Consider the following 18127-nt stretch of genomic DNA (forward strand, 5'->3'; position numbering starts at 1 on the left):
ATCTTTTTTCAAAGTTCTCAAAGTTTGTGCCAGACAAAGTTTGGGCTGAAGTCAGGTCTGAGCTGGACCCTCCAAAACATGACCTTCTAAATCTTCTTTTCGTGCTTTGGATCATTGTCACCAAACCTCTCCACAGCTTTGCACTGTGCTGACATTCTTCCAAAAAATGAATTTTGAAGTCTTTGTTCCCCCTGTGACTTCATGGTTTCCATCACCTGGGGCAGCAAAGCAGCCACAAACCATGATGTACCCTCCACCGTGCTTCACAGCTAGAATGAGGTTTTCATGTTGGTGTGCAGTGCTTTCTTCCTCCGAACAAAGTGCTCATCGTCTCTCACCTGTCTTTGGAACAGTGTTCCAGAATTGCTGTGGAACATCCGGGCGCCTCAGTCATTTTTGTAGAGCATGGGTTTCCTTCATGGAGTCCTTCATGGTATTTTATCACGTTGAGGATGTTTGTGCAGGTGTTTTGCTTTTACCACTGGATTGCTTTTTAATCTGCTTTAGAATATGGTGTGATCATTGCTAGAGCTCCTCAGTTTATATTCATCTTTTCTTATTGTTAACATAATGAGATCATTAGAAAAACCTTTATTGCCTTAAAGCACTAACCAATAATCACACTTTAAATGCCTTAGCACTTTCAATCTCATTTGTCAGCGTTTGGAGAAGATGTTAGAACTCAGGTTCAATAACTTTCTCCAGCCTTCACTGTGAGTGAGTCCTCAGACATGAAAAGTAAAGCTGTTTGTGTGCTCTTGCTTTAGTCAGATGGGGCTTGTCTATAATTGTGACAGAGATGAAGATGTGGCGAAGCATTGTGAAGACTATTTTCTGTCATTGGCTTTGAAGGTTTTTACAATTCATCGTCAGATCAGAAGAAAGGTGCTGCACAGAGGAAAGAAAGCTCTATAAAGAACATGCTGTGTCTATTCTCTCTCCATGCTATGCGCAGAGCCAGGTTAACCACATGCAGACTTGGGCGGGGGGGAGGGTGAAGAAAGTGTCGTGAACATTCACACGAAAATTGAAACTACATTAAATGCCAGCGTGAGCAGGAGGCAGAAGAAGGCAAACACGAAAGCCGTACATCAAATACCTGAATTTTAGAAAAAGCAGATAATTCACCAGGAAACTTTCTGACGATGTGTTAGCGAGAAACATGACAGTTTCCTATTTCAGTTATTCTGAACTCTTAAGCAACACTTTGCACTATGCAGAAAGGAAGAGTTCAAGAGTGCGGCGCCTGCAACATGTGTAGTAACCGCTGACAGTGTGAAGGAGGGAAGCTACGTGGACTAACTGAGCCAGTGTGGCACATGTGAGTATCAACTATTTTTATATTATTAACAAACATGTTTAACTATCTATAATTGTTATGATTTTAGTGTCTGGTTAATGAAAATGATTTTCCCAGAAGCCAAATCTTAGAGAAAACTCAAAAGTATTTTATTTTATTTTTGTACGTGCAGATATCCACATTGTCATTTTAATTTGTCAGGATGTTATCTGCTGTTTATGCGCATAGATGCAAACATGTACATGTCATTATGCTTGTGTCCAGGGCGGTTCACAGTTCAGTTAATGGGACAACAGCCATCCCATGGAGGAGCAGCAGGAAGAAAATGTCATTCCTGGATCAGCTGAAAGGCTGCCAGGAGGCTTGGTGCCCTGGGGGAGCCTGGGATAGAAAGGAGGCTCATGCTGCTCTCTGTGGGACACCTGCTGGGGTAGGAACAGAAATCGGCCATTGAATGACTCTTACTTTTATTATGGGGTATCACACATTCAGTGTGTGTTAAATTAAGTCCAGTTCTTGTAGAGAGAAATTATTAAATTCAAATCATTGATCAAATCATTCAGGAAATTCCCATAAAGCTTCCCCTAAAACTAAGTCATTACTGTCTCTCCTAACTGGCCCAGGATCTTAGTCTTTGCCTGCTACTCAGTTTGTTAACTCATCTTTTTTTAAACTTTGTTCCCACCAGTGTTTCCCACTTCTCAGTGTGTCCTTTCTCTGATCCTCTCTTTTGCTTCCTCTCTTAGTTTCACTCTTTTCTGAGCCGCCCACCTCGAAACTGGGCTTCCCACAAGCAAAGGAAAAAAAAAAATGACATGCACATCTCTGTCAAATGCAGTTCCTTTTTTTTCTGTTTGAGGTCTAATAACACAACAAACTGCTTTAGGGGATGAATGCAGAAGTAGCGCTGAATAAAAGCGAGCGCATGTCAGGGAAATGACATTTCATAGTGGATTTGTCTGCTGCACAGAGAGAATGTAAGTAGAAAAGGTGGCTGTACGTGCTTTATGTATTTATTTTTGTCTTGGTTATTATCAAGCGTGACATGCAGATAATTACCCAGAAATGGAAAACTCTTAACTGGCAGCAACAAGTCATTGATCCATGAGAAACCTGTTATAGGGGAGGAGCTTTTTTTTTGTTTGTTTTGCACGTGAACTGTTTAGTGAATCCTAATTGTTGGATAATAGTGTCTTAATGTGAAAAGCAGAATGCTGCGAAGTCGACTTTTGTTCATTTAGATGCTGGGGGGGAAAAAAACGTTAACTGACTTATTTCCTCTTGTTTTTATGAATTGCATACACTAACGTGGCTGTTATGAATCACTGGAAAAATTCTTGTTCTTAATCTCTGCCATTTTGCTGCCTTGCTGAGTGTTTTCTGTGTTCAGAGTTGGGTGACTTGAAGTAAACTCTTCAGTCTTTATTTTTGTACACACTGAGCCTGAAAACCACTTCCTCTGTACATGTTTATAAATGTGTGCTGGTCTAAGAGCACCTTTGAATTCAGTCGTGGTGATGTAACAACATGACAAAACCGCTGCCTTGGATTTCGTGCATTTCTGCTTTGCCCAAGTTAATTGTGTCTCAAATGGCCACTTTATTCTCTTCTAGCAGCCGCTTCCAAAAACAAAAAAGGCGACGTGATGGGACCGGTAGTCCCTGTGCAGACAAAACATGAAGTGAAAGAGCTTCTTGACATATTTGCACCACTTGAGCAGAAAGAGAAAAACTTTTCTAAAGTGGGCTGTGGAGCAACTACCAGGAACAAGATTAACCAAAATCTGCCTTTTACAATCAGCATTACGACATTTCAGCCTCACTCTGTAACTGCTAGTGCAAAGCTGAGCTTGTTTCTGGTGGATGGAATCTCCTTTTTTTTTCATGACATTGAATTTAAAATACATCAATAACATTAGCCCACTCGAGTTACACTAATACCAGTATTCAGTTAGGCTTTTACAAAGGCCACTCACAAGGAACACTCAAAATCAGACTGAGTTTGAGACAGTCTGAGAGTACGAAGCCAAAAATAACTGACCAGACTGCAAGACCCCCATTTAGAGGCATGTGAAAAAGAAAGTACACCGTCTTTCAGGTCACTTAAATTCTTTAGGGCCATTTATTACCCCGTGTCGTGAAGTCAAAATGCAGAGGCAGTGTGTGACAAACTAAGTACACCCCAGCTTATAGAACCACCTTTAGCAGCAATAACTTGCAGTAATGTTTTCTGTATGACTTCAGCATTTCAGTCAGGTTGAGTTCTGGACTCTGACTGGGCCATTGCAACATGCTGATTCTTTTCCTTTTCATCCATTCTGTTGTAGAGTTACCCTGCTGTCCCAATTTTGGCCAGATGGCCTCACATCTGGCTCTAAAATAATTTGGTATACAGAGGAGTTCATACTCGACTCAATGACTGCAAGGTGCCCAGGTCCTGTCACTGCAAAACAAGCTTAGATCATCACCCCTCCACCACTGTGCTTGATGGTTGGTATGAGGTGCTGATATGCTGTGTGTGGTTTTCACCAAATGTGGTGCTGTGCATTACGGCCAAACATCTCCACTTTGGTCTCATCTGTCCAAAGGACATTGTTCTAGAAGTCTTATAAAATAAACACACACTCCATTATTAACAATTTCTTTTACAAACAATTGTTTATATGGTATATGGTTTATATGCCCCCTCGCACAACCCTGAACAGGATAAGCAGGTGTTTATATGGTTTAGTATAACATGTCTTTTTTTCCTCAGATGGGACAATGGATTTATTTTACAGCATAAAACAACAAGATCAACGTGGCTTAAGAAAGTATAAAACAGTATAAGGTGCGAGAAATGCAAAAATCTAATGTCTCCATATGAGTACGCAGGGTCTTAAGGAGCCAGAGTATGACTGAAGGCCAGACAGGAAAATACGCACATCAAACTCTTTTAGTTAGTGTTTGCATTGTGTTTGCTCAGAGGATGGTGGTATTCTGTATTACCATGTGTGTTTATTTAATTTAGTCAGTTTTTGCACTGGTTTACAGTTTGTTTGTTTTTTTTAATAATGAGTTGAGCTGTTCCATTCCTCAGCACTAGCTGTATTTGTCAGTGTTAGGAAGGTTTAGTCAGCTCTGCTGGCTAAAACACAAGCAAAATCTTTATTTGGGATCATGCTGTGCTGCTTTGTCAAAATGTGGTGTGAACTGTAATTACATAAAATGCACAGTAGTGCTTTCTCTCCTAGTCAGACTCAGGGGCTGCATAAAATATTAATAAGTGTGGCCACTGGCCTGTGGGCCACTCTTTGAAAACCTTGGTTTTCAAGTCTTTTTTTTTTTGGAGAGGATTTACTTGGTTGTAATGAAGATGGATTTGTGCACTAACACTGCTGTGGGGCCCAGTTTCAGGTTTTATTTTTCACGCATGCTCAAAGTAAACACTAAGAACATGAAAAAAATGGAAGATATGAGAGGACTTCAGTCATTCTGGTTCCTCATTCAGAGTTAACCATCCTTTACAGATTCATATCAGCTTTTCTGAGTGGGCAAACAAACCTTTATCAGCGCTTAATGCACGAGTCCTCAGAGCTTTGCAGTGTGTGTGACGCTCTCACATTAAGATCAAATCAATCGGCTCTTGTCGCAGAAATTGTGACACATTTCTTTGTAAACCACACTCTGAAATAGTTTCTTTTTCTCTCCATCCATCTGTCTGTCATCACTTAGTTTTTCTCTTCCTGCTGCCTGCTTACCATAAGGCCACGCCTTGTAGCCCGCCGGCAGTTGAAAAATCTAAATGAGTCACCGTCTTTCCCTGCAGAGCTTCCTGGTTTTGCGGGACTCTGTGACATCTCAGCCGAGTCTGCTGTGTGTTTCTGCTGGAGCACAGAATGAGGAAGTTCTTGATTATAATATCAAATGCACAGGAGCAGGTACTGACCAACTGCATGCAAACATGCATCTATTTCTGTGTGTGTGTGTGTGTGTGTGTGTGTGTATGTGTGTGAGACCCAGCCACCAATTTCCCTATATGTCATTTTTAGTGGTTATTTTATGCGTCACTACTTCTGCCAAATGTGTCAAGCCAAACTAATAAACAGCTCAAGTAACGTCATGTGTTAGGTAGCTGCTTTCTCTTCTCATGTTTGTATATGCTGATCTGACTTATGAAAGCAGATAATCAGATAAAATTCAGTTCTTTCTTTTTATTTAACCAACCAGCACTTAACTGATCTACATCATATATCTTGAAAAATCACACGCTAACAGGTCAGCGGGCTCCTCTCACCCGCAGTGCCCTCCTCAGCTTTATAAACCACAAGCTGCCAGGAAATAATAGAGCTGTAAAGCTACTGTGGAAATAAAACTGATGACCTTCACACTGGCTTATCTTTAAAGTCCCCTTTCAGTTTTTCTTGTTTAAGCTTTGGTGCATTTCCAGGAAGATTTTTTTTTCACAGGGCATTTCAGAATGAGACTAATGCTGCCTACTCTTTCTGTTTCTTTGTGGCAGTTTTCCAGCTGTCTGAGTCTCATTTGTCTTTCTCTGACTTAACTCAGCTGGTGCTCTTCTACTCTCTGACCAGGTAAGACTCTACTGTTTCAGCTACATAAAGACACCCTAAATCAATAACTTACTGACTGTTTAAAGGCTGATTAGATGGATGGATGTTTATATCTGTGATCTCTGTCTCTGTATGTAAGGGATGTGCTGGCTGTTTGTCTCCACATTCCTCGCTGGATCTGCAGCGTGACGGATACAAACAAAGACCGTCTCTCTCAGCTTGAACCTAGTGCGTCCGTGCTTTCCTGAGTTTTCTTCTTTCGGAAACTTCATAAAAAGAAAAAACACAAAATCATGAGCACATTTTTAAGGAGCCGTCTCATCTCATTTCACGGATTTCTCCATTGCAGAAACTTGGCTTTCCGCACCGCCTGACCAACAGATTGATGAAATGTCCCACAGGGAGCCAACCAGTATGATGTGTTCCATACAGGTATGTTGCTCTATGTGTGTGTGTGTTTGTGTGTGTGTGTGTGTGTGTGTGTGTGTGAGGCTGAGGGCAAGATTGTAGTTAAAGAGGAAACAATGTCTTTTTTTTTCTTTAGCAGGGAAGTTTATAGCCTGGTAATTGTCTCAGAAAGTGGTGAAGAACCAAAATGAGCATTCATCATGTGGCCAGTGGGATGACTCTAAATTAATGTTAATGAGCCCACAAGAATATTTTGTGGGTTGCTAATTAGTTCCACCAAAGAGGTTATGTTTTTGGTAGTGTTTGAGAGCATGAGAGTCACTCTGTCTGTCAACACGATAGCTCGAAAAGTTTTAAATGAATTCCGATAAAACTTTTTAGGGGTATAGAGTGGGGTCATCCATTAAAATCTGGCTTACATCCCCCGAGGTCTTCAAGGTCAACCTAACAATTTATCAGTTAAAAATTGACAAAAAATCATATAACTTAAAAACTATGATTCTCACAGGTATGGTGTGTATTGTCGACATGTAGAAAGTACCGTATAAAATTTTTAAATATCATGTCACATTTGACTTCTGACCTCTTCTTCAATGTTCAAAGATTAATCTGAAGGATAATAATGCTGCATAATGTAGAGCTATTTAAAACTACGTTCCTTAGTGCCATTGTTTGTTTTGACAGCTTTTAGGAAATGATGTTGGTATGTGTAGACTCTGAATATCACATTAAAGTTTGCTTGCCACATTTGACCTCTGACCTCACTTTCACACTTCACATCTGCCTTTCTTTCAAGTTGACCCCAAAAACGCGTTATATCTTTAAAGAAAGCATTGTCAGGAGAAAGAGAATGAATCCACATAAATAAAAAAATAATTAAGAAAAATATTTATACTCAAAATGTGTATAAATACTCAAGTGTGTTAAAATTGGTTTCAACAGGGCAAATGACACAAAGTGCACTTTGCACTTGTTTTTACTGCACTGCAAACTTCTTAAAGTACTTTTAAAAACCACAAATAAAATCAAGTGAATATATACAAAATACAGTTCTAGTCCCTTAAAAGTAAACGCTGCCCACTCAGTGAGCTGCCATGGTGGAGGTTTGCGTTCTCAGAGTGCTTCTTGTTAAATTTATGAAGTAATTATATGTCACTGTTGTGTTAACAGTGTTGATTTCCACTGTCCCAGTGGCTCTAAACTCACTCTATTTATGTATCTATGTGTTTCCCTTAGTTGACTTCCACAAACGGAGCCCTGTGTATCATCAATCCCCTCTACATTCGTGAACATGGAGATGACTGGTTAACCCACAGGCCCGCTGCCTCACAGCCATCAAATTACAGACGAGAGCGACGCCTCAGCACCACCCGACAATGGGTAGGGGCAGGGCTACAAAGTAAACGGGCCATCTCCTTGGAGCAGGAAGCACCTGCTGCCAATACAGAGAGCTCAGGTCAGTTCTCATGTTTATCCTTCTTTGTGAACTGAGAATTGATTTATAAATGTGTACCAACTTCAGACGGCCATTTCACCCAAATAAGAAACCTTTCTCAGTCGTTGGACAATGCAGTTTAATTTTGGCTCAGAGGTTTTGAAAAGCCATCTTCCATGTAGCCATGTATCTGGAGCACATTGGCAGCAGCTTGGCACACGGGTTAGCACTTGTTTGTTTAATGAATCGTTGTTCATGTTTGTGTCACCTTTGCTCCATACTGTACGTGTGTGTGTGTGTGTGTGTGTGTGTGTGTGTGTGTGTGTGTGTGTGTGTGTGTGTGTGTGTGTGTGTGTGTGTGTGTACCTGTTTCACTGTTCCACGCACAGTCAGAAATAAAACAGAGAGCAGAGGAAAGAAAGTGATGCAGCAAAGTAGCAGTAAAGACTGTCACAATGAACTGAAAAGAAATCAGTACACACTAAAAATACATATTTTTGGCTTGACCACATTGTCAGTTGACTGATTCCTAGAGTTGTTTTTCAGATGGTCGGTGGCACATCATATTTCCAGAAATGGTGCAAATGCCAGTCATGGTGTTTCTATGTTTATTTCACTTGTGATATCAATGAGTGGATTCAGTTAAACTCATTCCATAAACTGTGGGTTTGTCCAGGTCTAATCAGAGCCTGTTCAGCTGATTCAGCACCAGCTGAGCAAACACCAGCAGGGGTGGTCCTCCGGCGGCCCAGTCGAGATCTAACTATCACCCAACTTCACAGAGTGAGCACGGACAGCCTGTCTTCATCCACTCCCTCCACCCCCAGAAGTGGAACACCAGAACTGCAGCGCCATAGCAGCCCTGTGCCTCAGTCTCCTCACAGGGTGTCCTGGATTGAGGATGGAGTCTGGCTGCCTCCACCCAGGCCTTCCTCTTTGCTCCAGCCCCCGTCACTTGAACTTGACTCGCTTTCAATCAGCAGCATAGAGGAAGAGCCAGAGTCCCAAATGCTAAACTCTTCTCACCAACACGCCTCAGCACACCGTTTGGCTGACAAGGTCCTACATCGACTCTCTGCAGTGGGCCAGGCACTGGGTGGGCTCGTAAGCCAGAAGAAAAGACTGACCAATCGTGTGCAGGAGCTGAGTGAGAAGAAAGGTGCTGCATTCGCAGAGGCTGTGAAGGGATTTGTGGAAATGACAATGAAGCGAGGGACTGATCCCAATGGAGCCACGGAGTCGGAGTTCTTACAGGAAGTGAGATCATCACTCACATCACTGAGGGAGACGCTGCTGGAATATGCAGAAATCCAGACATTACTGGACAGCATAACTGACTTAAATGAGTCAGAGTTTGGTGAGTGGGTTGTGATGTTACACAGACGTGCAGTTTAAGTTTTTGCTCTAAGCATAAATTATATAATATATATTTTGCATTCTTGAAATGTAGTGGAACAATACTTAGTGCTCCAATAATTTTTGATCTTGCTATAGATATTCTGGTGGAGCTCTCCATCCATAAAGTGGCTCTGAAGCCTGTCTCCAACCACCTCTACTCCTGCATAAAGACCTCCCGGACCAATGATGGCACCTTCGAGCATCTCCAGAGCAACCTGCGCTTGCTGGAAAAGAACAGAGTGGATGAGTTAGGGGGGTCGGCAGGAGTGGGAGTTCCCGACTCCCTCACACTAGAGCGTATCCAGCAGAAGTGGATTAGTATGCATGAGGCCTACTCCCCAAACAAGAAGGTCGAGATCATGCTCAAAGTCTGCAAGAGCATTTATCACAGCATGAGTGCCAATGCTAGCTCAGGTAACCTGGCAGTGTTTTGTAATTAGAACTATTCTACTTGGAGTTGCTTGTTTGTTCCATCCACTTAAAGTCACATTCTCCTCACCAGCAGGTAAAGTGTATGGAGCAGATGATTTCCTGCCCTGCCTGACCTGGGTACTACTACGTAGCGACCTGGTCACCTTACAGGTAGACACAGATTACATGATGGAACTGCTGGACCCCACTCAGCTACAAGGAGAGGGTAAGCCAAAAAACACTCATGCAAACAACCTAAAGGCAACCCAAGGGAAGTGCGACACTCCATTTTGGTAACTCAAGATTAAAACTAAGTAAAACTTACTTAGATAGGACTTTACTGACAAACTTAGTAAATGACTTACTAACATCCTCTGAAAGGACTCAAGTTTTTAGGCCTCAGACACAAGGGCCTAGAGACTGGTCAACGGCTATCTGGAAATCACGGGTTGCGAAGTAAAAATGTGTATTCCCCGAGTGGTTGTGAGTGGTTGCTGGCAGTCGCTAGCACGAAAATGAGGTACGTGGCGCAGCAGCGTAAACTTCCAAAGGATTGCTTTGCTTGCTTGCAGATTGCTGCAGTTGCCAGTAGTTGGCATGCAATGAAATGTGATGTAATGAAACTGTGAAGAGTAGGAAACAGAGAGGATATACTGGTTGTAGTGCTAAGGTACAGCTTTAACTCTGAAGGTGAACATTTGCTACTTCTGGTTTGTGTCGCACTTTTTCACTTCAAGAGCTCAAAAAGTTAACAGCGAATGTTTGCAGACAAGTCAGCATTTTCCATGCAAACTACGGGAAACTGCAGCAGTTTGCTGGTTACCAAAGCAATCACGAGGATGTTTTTGGTGTAGTACTGTCTTTGCAACAGATTTTAACCATCAACCTCCAGCAACCACTTGCCATCTGGTTTTGGAATGCATATTTTTCCCTAGTGATGGTTCACTGAATGGTCTCCAGGTCTGTGTGACTGAGGCCTTACTCTTTTAAGAAAGGCATTTTATGCTCTCATGGTGAGAGAGACTCTCAAGAGCACTACCTGGTTTAAAGCGACCTATTTTATCCATTTCTGGCTGTAGTTTTATTCTTGCACTCTACTAAAGTAGCTTTGCATGATTTACAGTTCAAAATAATCCTTATTTTTTCTTATTCTAGGCCTTTATGCAGCCCCTCAGTTTTTCAACTGTCTGAAAAAGCCGTTTTAGCCCCCCTTCCTTTATGTAAATTTTCTTCTGCCCCTCGTAAATAGAAAATAGCAAGTGGGGCTTCTTTTCTCACAGCCAGAGCTATATGTCTGAGATATCACCTTGAGCAAAAAAATGAGAAAAAAATACAAGCATTTAGAGCTTTTGGTTTCCCCTTTAAATATGGTTATATGGAACTTTATGATGGCACCTTGTAGGTGGTTTCTGCACTGATTATAGAGATTTTCTCACTCAGTGTCACCTTTTCTGCATCCCCATGTCAACAGGTGGCTACTACCTTACAACTCTGTATGCCTCGCTCTACTACATCAGCAGCTTCCGCCCACGTCTGGCTGCCCGTCAGCTCAGTGTGGAAGCCCAACAGTCTCTTAATCAGTGGCATCGTAGGCGCACCCTTCACTGTGACCAATCGCGTCGCAGCAAGCACAGACGGACAATTCGGAGGCAGGCATGTCGGGAGGGAAGTAAAGACGAAAGCAGAAGTGAAAATGCTTCAGTTAATGCTGACAGATCACAGGCACAGACAGAAAGCAACACAGACGCTCTGCAGACACTGAGCGAGGAGACAGGGGGGGAACAAGGAGCCAAGGACCAACCACAGCCTACTACTCCAACTTCAGACTGTCAACCTGTGACACAGGAACAAGAAGTAACAACAAGTAAACAGGAAGATAACCAGACTTTTGATGAAAGAGAAGACGAGGACCACAGAGGAGCGTAATGAGGAAGAAGGAGAGGACCTGAGATAAAAAACAAACAAAAAAAACATGGATGCACATCGTCAAGGGAAGGTCAAAACTGCTTAAAAGCGTTTACTAATCAAACCCTTTCTAAACCTGATGAAATCCTTCCAAAGAGGGGAAGGAAGCTTTTGATTTGTGTCACTAACTCACTGGTTGCTGGTTAAATATGTGCCTAACTCAACCTGAGGGTTGGGACTCCTCCTGGGGTCTCATGATAAAGCTGAAGGGTCATAAGATGAAAGGATGAACATGATGCTAAAATGACTTTTCTTAAATTTGAGCTGTTTTCTTATAAAGTGCTGAGGCCATAGCCCATGACAAGTGGTCATATGTGGACACCGCTCCCTTGTCACGCTCCAAAAAGGTTCAACGAGCTGCTCTAAATGATAAATTTATTGTCATAAGTGAGTTGTAAAGATGAGACTTGTTACTAAAAAAAACTGTTTTAATGGGTGCTTATTTGGCCACCATAATCAGTGTAAATGTGTCCCATGGATCAGTGTTCCCTCTCATACTCAGGGGGGTTAAATCTAATAATTGATCACATTGATCAATTAACAATACAGTACCAGCCACGTTTAGACACGCCTTCTCATTCAGTGGTTTTTCATTATTTAAAAATTGTCTGCATTGCAGAGTAAAACTAAAGTCATCCAGACTCTGAAGAAATACATATGGAATTATTTAGTAAACAAAAAAGCGTTAAACAAACCAGAATATGTTTTATATTTTAGATTCTTCAGAGTCAGCAGCTGTATGAGGCAGTCACCTGGAATGGCTTTCAGTAACAGCTGTGGCTTGTCAAGAGTTAATTTTTTGCATTTCTTGCCCTCCTAATCTGTTTGAGACCATCAGTTGTGTTGGAAAGAGGTAGAGTTGGTATACGGTGAATATCCCTATTTGGGTAATGTTCTGATCCATATTATTGTAAGAACTACTCAACTAAGTAAAGAAACACGACACTTTCAAAGTATCCTGGAGTGCAGTCGCAAAGACCATCAAACGTACATGATTCCTTATGTGTTCCCTCATAGTCTGGATGACTTCAGTATTAATTTACAATGTAGAAAAAAAAAAAGAAAAATATTGAATGAGAAGATGTGATTGGTACTGTATATATATATATATATGTTGCCAGTATTCAGTTATCAATCGACCTTTCCTCGCTAAACATAAGCAATATCTTTGATGCAGTTGCTTTGTCATGTTTCATAAATCCTCTCAACAGGGAGGCTGTGACATTTTGTTACATGTTTTGTTATATGTTGTTATAGCCTGTGTTGGAATTCCTTCATGCTGATTAATTTAAACTTGTATTATGAAAGATGTAGCTTTATGACTAAAATCCTAAAAATTCTTAAAAAAAAAAACAACTCTGTTTAGGTTGTATAGTTTGTTGCTCTTTTTAACACCACCTACGACAGCTGTTTTCAGGTAGATGCAGTCCCACTTCTTGCTCATCCTGTATATTATTATTGTCATTATTATTATTGCTGAAACTTGCTTAGCTAGCAGCAAAACGACATTTTCCTCAGGTTGTTCCAGCATGAAATGCTAAAATGTACTTGCACAGTGTTGCTAACTATTGTAGTGTTAAACAGTGTTAGCAATAACACTCTGATAATACTATGGACATGCCTTTGTCTTATGTCCTAAAGTGGCAATAAAATGAACTACCGTATTTTTCGGACCATAAGTCGCTCCGGAGTATAAGTCGCAACAGCCAAAAAATGCATAATAAAGAAGAAAAAAACATATATAAGTCGCACTGGACTATAAGTCGCATTTTTTTTGGGGGGGGGGGGGGGGGGGGTTATTTGATAGAATCCAAGACGAAGAGCAGGCCGAATAGGGTTACGCCTATGGTATGCTAACGTAACACATTCAGCTACATGACGCACAACGAACTGAGTACGTGTCTGATATGTTAACGTAACATTAACAGTATTTCAGATAACGACAGCATAAAGAACATGCTAACAAGTTCACCAAACCATCAGTCCATTGAATTCTTCATCCTCAGTGTTACTTCTAAAAAAACTCCGCACACTCCGTAGGTAGACGAAGCGCTGCTTCCTCTTCTGTGTCGCTTTCGTCAGACTCGTGTCAGTTGCAGTTCCAATTATTCTGACCTTTCTGAATCCCGACAGGATGGTTTCTGTTGTCACTGAAGCCCATGCTTTGTTGATTCATCCAATGACTTTCAGGAAAGTTGGGTGGCACATTCTTCTGGTTGCCCTGAAGCTGTGTTCTCCATCCATCATCCACTGCTCCCACAGGTTAAGCAAGACTGCCATAACGCTCCGGTTCACAGAGATGTCAAGTGTCTGAGTATTTTGGTTAATGTGTTAATAATTTCACATATAAGTCGCTCTGGAGTATAAGTCGCACCCCTGGCCAAACTATGAAAAAAAGTGCGACTTATAGTCCAGAAAATACGGTAATAAATAAATAAAACTGATGCATTTGAGCTTCATACTTCTGTCTGAGGCTCTGGCCTAACCACACATTACTGCAAAGGCACGCACTGTGTTTTTTGTGTGCTCCACAGTAATACACAAACACTCTAAATCCACAGACTCGCCACAAAAGACAGTTACAGTATCACCATTAGCTGTCCTTCTATTGATCTCTACAGTAATAGTCATCGCCAATTTTGTCCACTAGAGGGAAGCATAAAACCTCTGTTATAAACAGCTTTTACCCTCTGATTTGTGACTTCGAGGGTTTCTTGAAGTGGAAGCTGAAACAGAATCATATAAGTTAAAATCACTGTAACCAAAATACAGATTTTAATTCATTTGGGTCAGTAGCATTTGTTAGCTGAAGCAGAAGCTATGACACCAACAGGGATTCAAGCAAGAGATAAAGCGTGGGTAAAGCTGAAACGGCAACTTAAATTAAAGACTTTATAGAGCTGAACTTTGGAAATAGTTGAGTGAACAGTTGAGGTTGAGCAGTGACATAATCAAAATTAAAGTTATATATGTGTGAAGGAGATGATGTGACTTTGAAGTAGCAACTGAAGTGATAACAGGTTATAACATATGAAAGGTTGCATTAGGCTAGCCATTGACATTAAAGCAGTAACGTGTGTAAGTCAAGTTGAAGCACCTGTATAAACAGAGTGGCAGGTATAGGGTAGGCATTGGGTATGAGGGTGGAGTGCTAAACTGTCAGCTAATGCTAGCCTGGTTAACAAGGTGCATCCATGCAAGACACAGCTCTTGTAAGTACTTGTAGTAAGTAGTATACGCATAATATACCACAATTTAACTCACCAAACCGGAGCACAGGAGGCTGTTTATTTGTCAAAATGTTGACTTAAAAGCTCCAAAAGTGCAACAACTTTATTGCCTTAAGTAAGCTGAGGTGAGCCTAGTCTGAAAGTGGCCACACACCTAACTGCACAATTTTATGCCATAATACAAGTTAGTTAGAAAAGCCCCTGTAGCTCCAATACAGAAAGTTGTTTTTTTTTTTGTACCTGGCTGTAAACATGTTACATCTACTGTAAAGTTTGGCAACAGTTTGTGGCTCACTTTTGGAGCTGACCTCAAGTGGTCATTCAGGGAACTACATCACCATACATGGCACACTGGCTTCTTTTTTCTAGTCTTTGAGTCTTATCACTTGGTTTACTCTTGTGGCTGTTTGTAAATTGAAAATTAAGGCTGAAGCACCTATCTTTAAGTAGATTTAATGGGAAAATAACAGTTAAAAACAAAAAGTAAAGGAGTTACAAATAGGCTTAACTTGCTGGGGGAGGGAGAGGGCTTCTCATGATGCACTGTTTCTTCTTCACTCATGTCTTTTCACTCTGTGTTTATACACCACTGCTGCATTTAATCCTTTGTAACCATTAAACTCTGGCTCTCTCTCCCATAGTTTGCCTTTTGTCCTGTCTCTGTTTGCTCTCTTCTTCTTCCCGTCAGCCTCAACTGGTCTCAGCGGATGGCTGACCCAGTCCCGACGCCAGATCTCAGTCTTAAGGGGGGCTTATGAAATCCAACAGGGGGGCACCACTATTATTAGCTTGATTAGTGATCTGGCTTGGGTGTGCGGGCCAGGGCGGGCCCAAGCGTATGAGTGGGCGGGCACGGCCCCCTACGGCCCGCCCATAGCGACGGGTCTGGGCTGACCCTCCCTGAGCCTGGGTCTGGGAGTTTTTCCTTCCCACTGTCGCCAAGTACTTGCTCAAAGGGGAGGTTGTGTGATTATTGACATTTCTTTCTAATATTGGAGGGGATTTGTAAAGTGCCTTGACTGGACTTGTTGATAACTGGCACTATATAAATAAAATTGAATTGAATTGAACTGAAACTGAATAAATGTCATGGTGTCATTTTCATTTCACATCATTACCGGCCAACGCTACCTGGTCAGCTGCTGTCCATTTTCTCTCTACCTCTTTTACTTGCTTTCTACCTACTTTTCTTTGAATAACTCAATAATTTTGAGAACATGTGACGTGCCTACTTGAACTTACAGTCTTTATTATAAGTACCAATTAGGTTCAGATCTAATCATAGCACAGAAACAGCTCTTTCTGAAGTCATCAGTGACCTGAAGATCAACAGTGACTCACAGAAATTTTCAATCTTAGTCCTGCTCAATCGCACTGCTGCTTTTGACACTGTTGATCATTACATTTTAATTCAAAGACATCGCGACTCAGCTGGTTTAACAGCTCAGGTTCTTGACTGGCTCTCTTCATACCTAAAGGGTAGACGTTTTCATGTTTCAGTTAGCAGTTTTATATCTGCACAAATGCAAATTCAATCATGGGTTCCTCGAGGGTCTGTCCTTGATCCATAACTCATTAACCTACACATGCTCCCACTTGGTATTACCATAAAGAATATTACATCATTTTTATACAGATGACACACAGTTGTACTTATCATTTTCTTCTGATGATCTGTTCCCAAACTAATGAGGCAACATTAACTTCTGGGTGTCTAGAAACTATGTAGAACTTAACAGAGACAGGACGGGAATATTTATTGTTGGTCCAAAAAGTCAGAGACAGAAAATTTGTTTATACAGTATTTATCATTCCTGTCTCTGAAGCACAGCAATCAAGTCAGGAATATTGACAATATTTTAGACAGTGATCTCTCGTTTGATCAATAAGGTCACCGGAACTGCTTTCTATCACTTAAAAAAAATCTGAAGTTGGGAAATTCTTATCTCAAACTGCCTCAGAGAAATTGGTCCAAGCAGGTTAAATTATTGTAACGCTCTTTGCAGGACTGTCCAAATCATCAGTAGGACAACTTCAGCTTATTCAAAATGCAGCAGCCGGAATCGTCAGACGTGCATGGAAATCTGACCATATTACCCCAGTACTGAAGTCACTTCACTGGCTCCCAGGGCTATATAGAATTACCTTTAAAATCATTCTATTAGTTCACAAAGCTCTCAATGGTTTGCCCAACCAGTACATCTCTGACTTTCTCACTGTTTATAACCCAATCAGACCTCTCAGGTCATGAGACGCAGATCTTTTAAATGTTCATAGAATCAGATCCAAGTGTGCTGAGGGTGCTTTTAGTCACTGTGGTCATGTTTTTTAGAATGAGCTGCCTGCTGACCTGAGATCAATGACATCTGTACATACACTCAAAAACAGACTTAAAACCCTTTTGTTCACACAGGCCTACACTCAGTAGCTGTGTGTGTGTGTGTGTGTGTGTGTGTGTGTGTGTGTGTGTGTGTGTGTGTGTGTGTGTGTGTGTGTGTGTGTGTGTGTGTGTGTGTGTGTGTGTCTTTAAGGCATTATAAGACCTATGTTTATGTTTTTATTATCTGTGTTAAGAACACCAAGTTTACGTATAATGAAATGTGCTACATAAATCAAATTGTCATTGCCTTTGCCCTAAATGTTAACAGAAAGCAGAAGTTACACTTAAAGTGTTTGTAGGAAGTGAAGAAGTAGAAATTCAATCCACTTTAACATTTTATCTATGGCCTGTAATTATTTTTCTTGTGATATGCTGTACAATTTCCTATGATTACATTTTTGATATACATTTTTCGTAGCTATTACATTGCTATTTTTGCTGTTACAATGTAAATTTACAGGGTGTAAATTCAAATGTTACCACAATAGTTAATGAATGCACATACATTGAGCATGTACACATGCAAATAGTTATGCAGGGGGCCTCTCATGTAAATGTACACACACAGCTTCATGTACACGCACATATGGAACCGTCTCATCGCTGCATTCTAAATGACCGAGCCAATCAAATTTGCCTAATGAGACATCTGGCATTCTGCCTGCATGTGGATGTCAAGCCCAGAAACAGCTGGGCCTTTACACACACACACACACACACACACACACACACACACACACACACACACACACACACACAAACACATATTTCCTTTCTCTTCTCATACTTTATAAGTTCTGTTATGGCTAACGGAAGACTGAGCAAGAAATGCACCAATACACACTGAATGAGACACACACACACACACACACACACACGCGTGCGCGCACGGAGGGCAACATTTTAGGAAGTGCTGAAGATAGAGTTGTGGTCTAAAGCATACATGGCCAGTATGTGTCACTCTCTCACACACAGTTCTTTCACATGTGTGATATATTATGCATACATGAGTGTATGTAACTCACTCACCACAGCCATAAATTAGATA

The 18127-nt window shown here is 41.2% G+C and overlaps 1 protein-coding gene across 1 annotated transcript; it reads left to right on the forward strand.

Annotated features, from left to right (window-relative positions):
- Positions 1–1550: 1550 nt before the first annotated feature.
- On the forward strand, positions 1551–12158 carry rinl (Ras and Rab interactor-like). Its single transcript, XM_030745041.1, has 10 exons — positions 1551–1730; positions 5108–5219; positions 5801–5873; positions 5992–6080; positions 6202–6284; positions 7497–7716; positions 8372–9052; positions 9190–9507; positions 9596–9730; positions 10976–12158. The coding sequence occupies exons 1-10, from the start codon at positions 1551–1553 to the stop codon at positions 11428–11430; spliced, it is 2346 nt and encodes a 781-aa protein (XP_030600901.1). The 3' UTR covers positions 11431–12158.
- Positions 12159–18127: the final 5969 nt, after the last annotated feature.

The sequence above is a fragment of the Archocentrus centrarchus genome, chromosome 13, assembly GCF_007364275.1.
Source record: "Archocentrus centrarchus isolate MPI-CPG fArcCen1 chromosome 13, fArcCen1, whole genome shotgun sequence".
Classification (NCBI taxonomy): Eukaryota; Metazoa; Chordata; class Actinopteri; order Cichliformes; family Cichlidae; genus Archocentrus; species Archocentrus centrarchus.

Excerpts from the sequence above, each read along its gene's own strand:
- rinl (XM_030745041.1), top strand. The coding sequence starts at position 1,551 with ATGCTTGTGTCCAGGGCGGTTCACAGTTCAGTTAATGGGACAACAGCC. Across the intron at positions 6,081-6,201 it reads TCTCTCTCAGCTTGAACCTA|AAACTTGGCTTTCCGCACCG; the intron begins GTGCGTCCGTGC and ends TCTCCATTGCAG. Across the intron at positions 7,717-8,371 it reads TGCCAATACAGAGAGCTCAG|GTCTAATCAGAGCCTGTTCA; the intron begins GTCAGTTCTCAT and ends GGGTTTGTCCAG.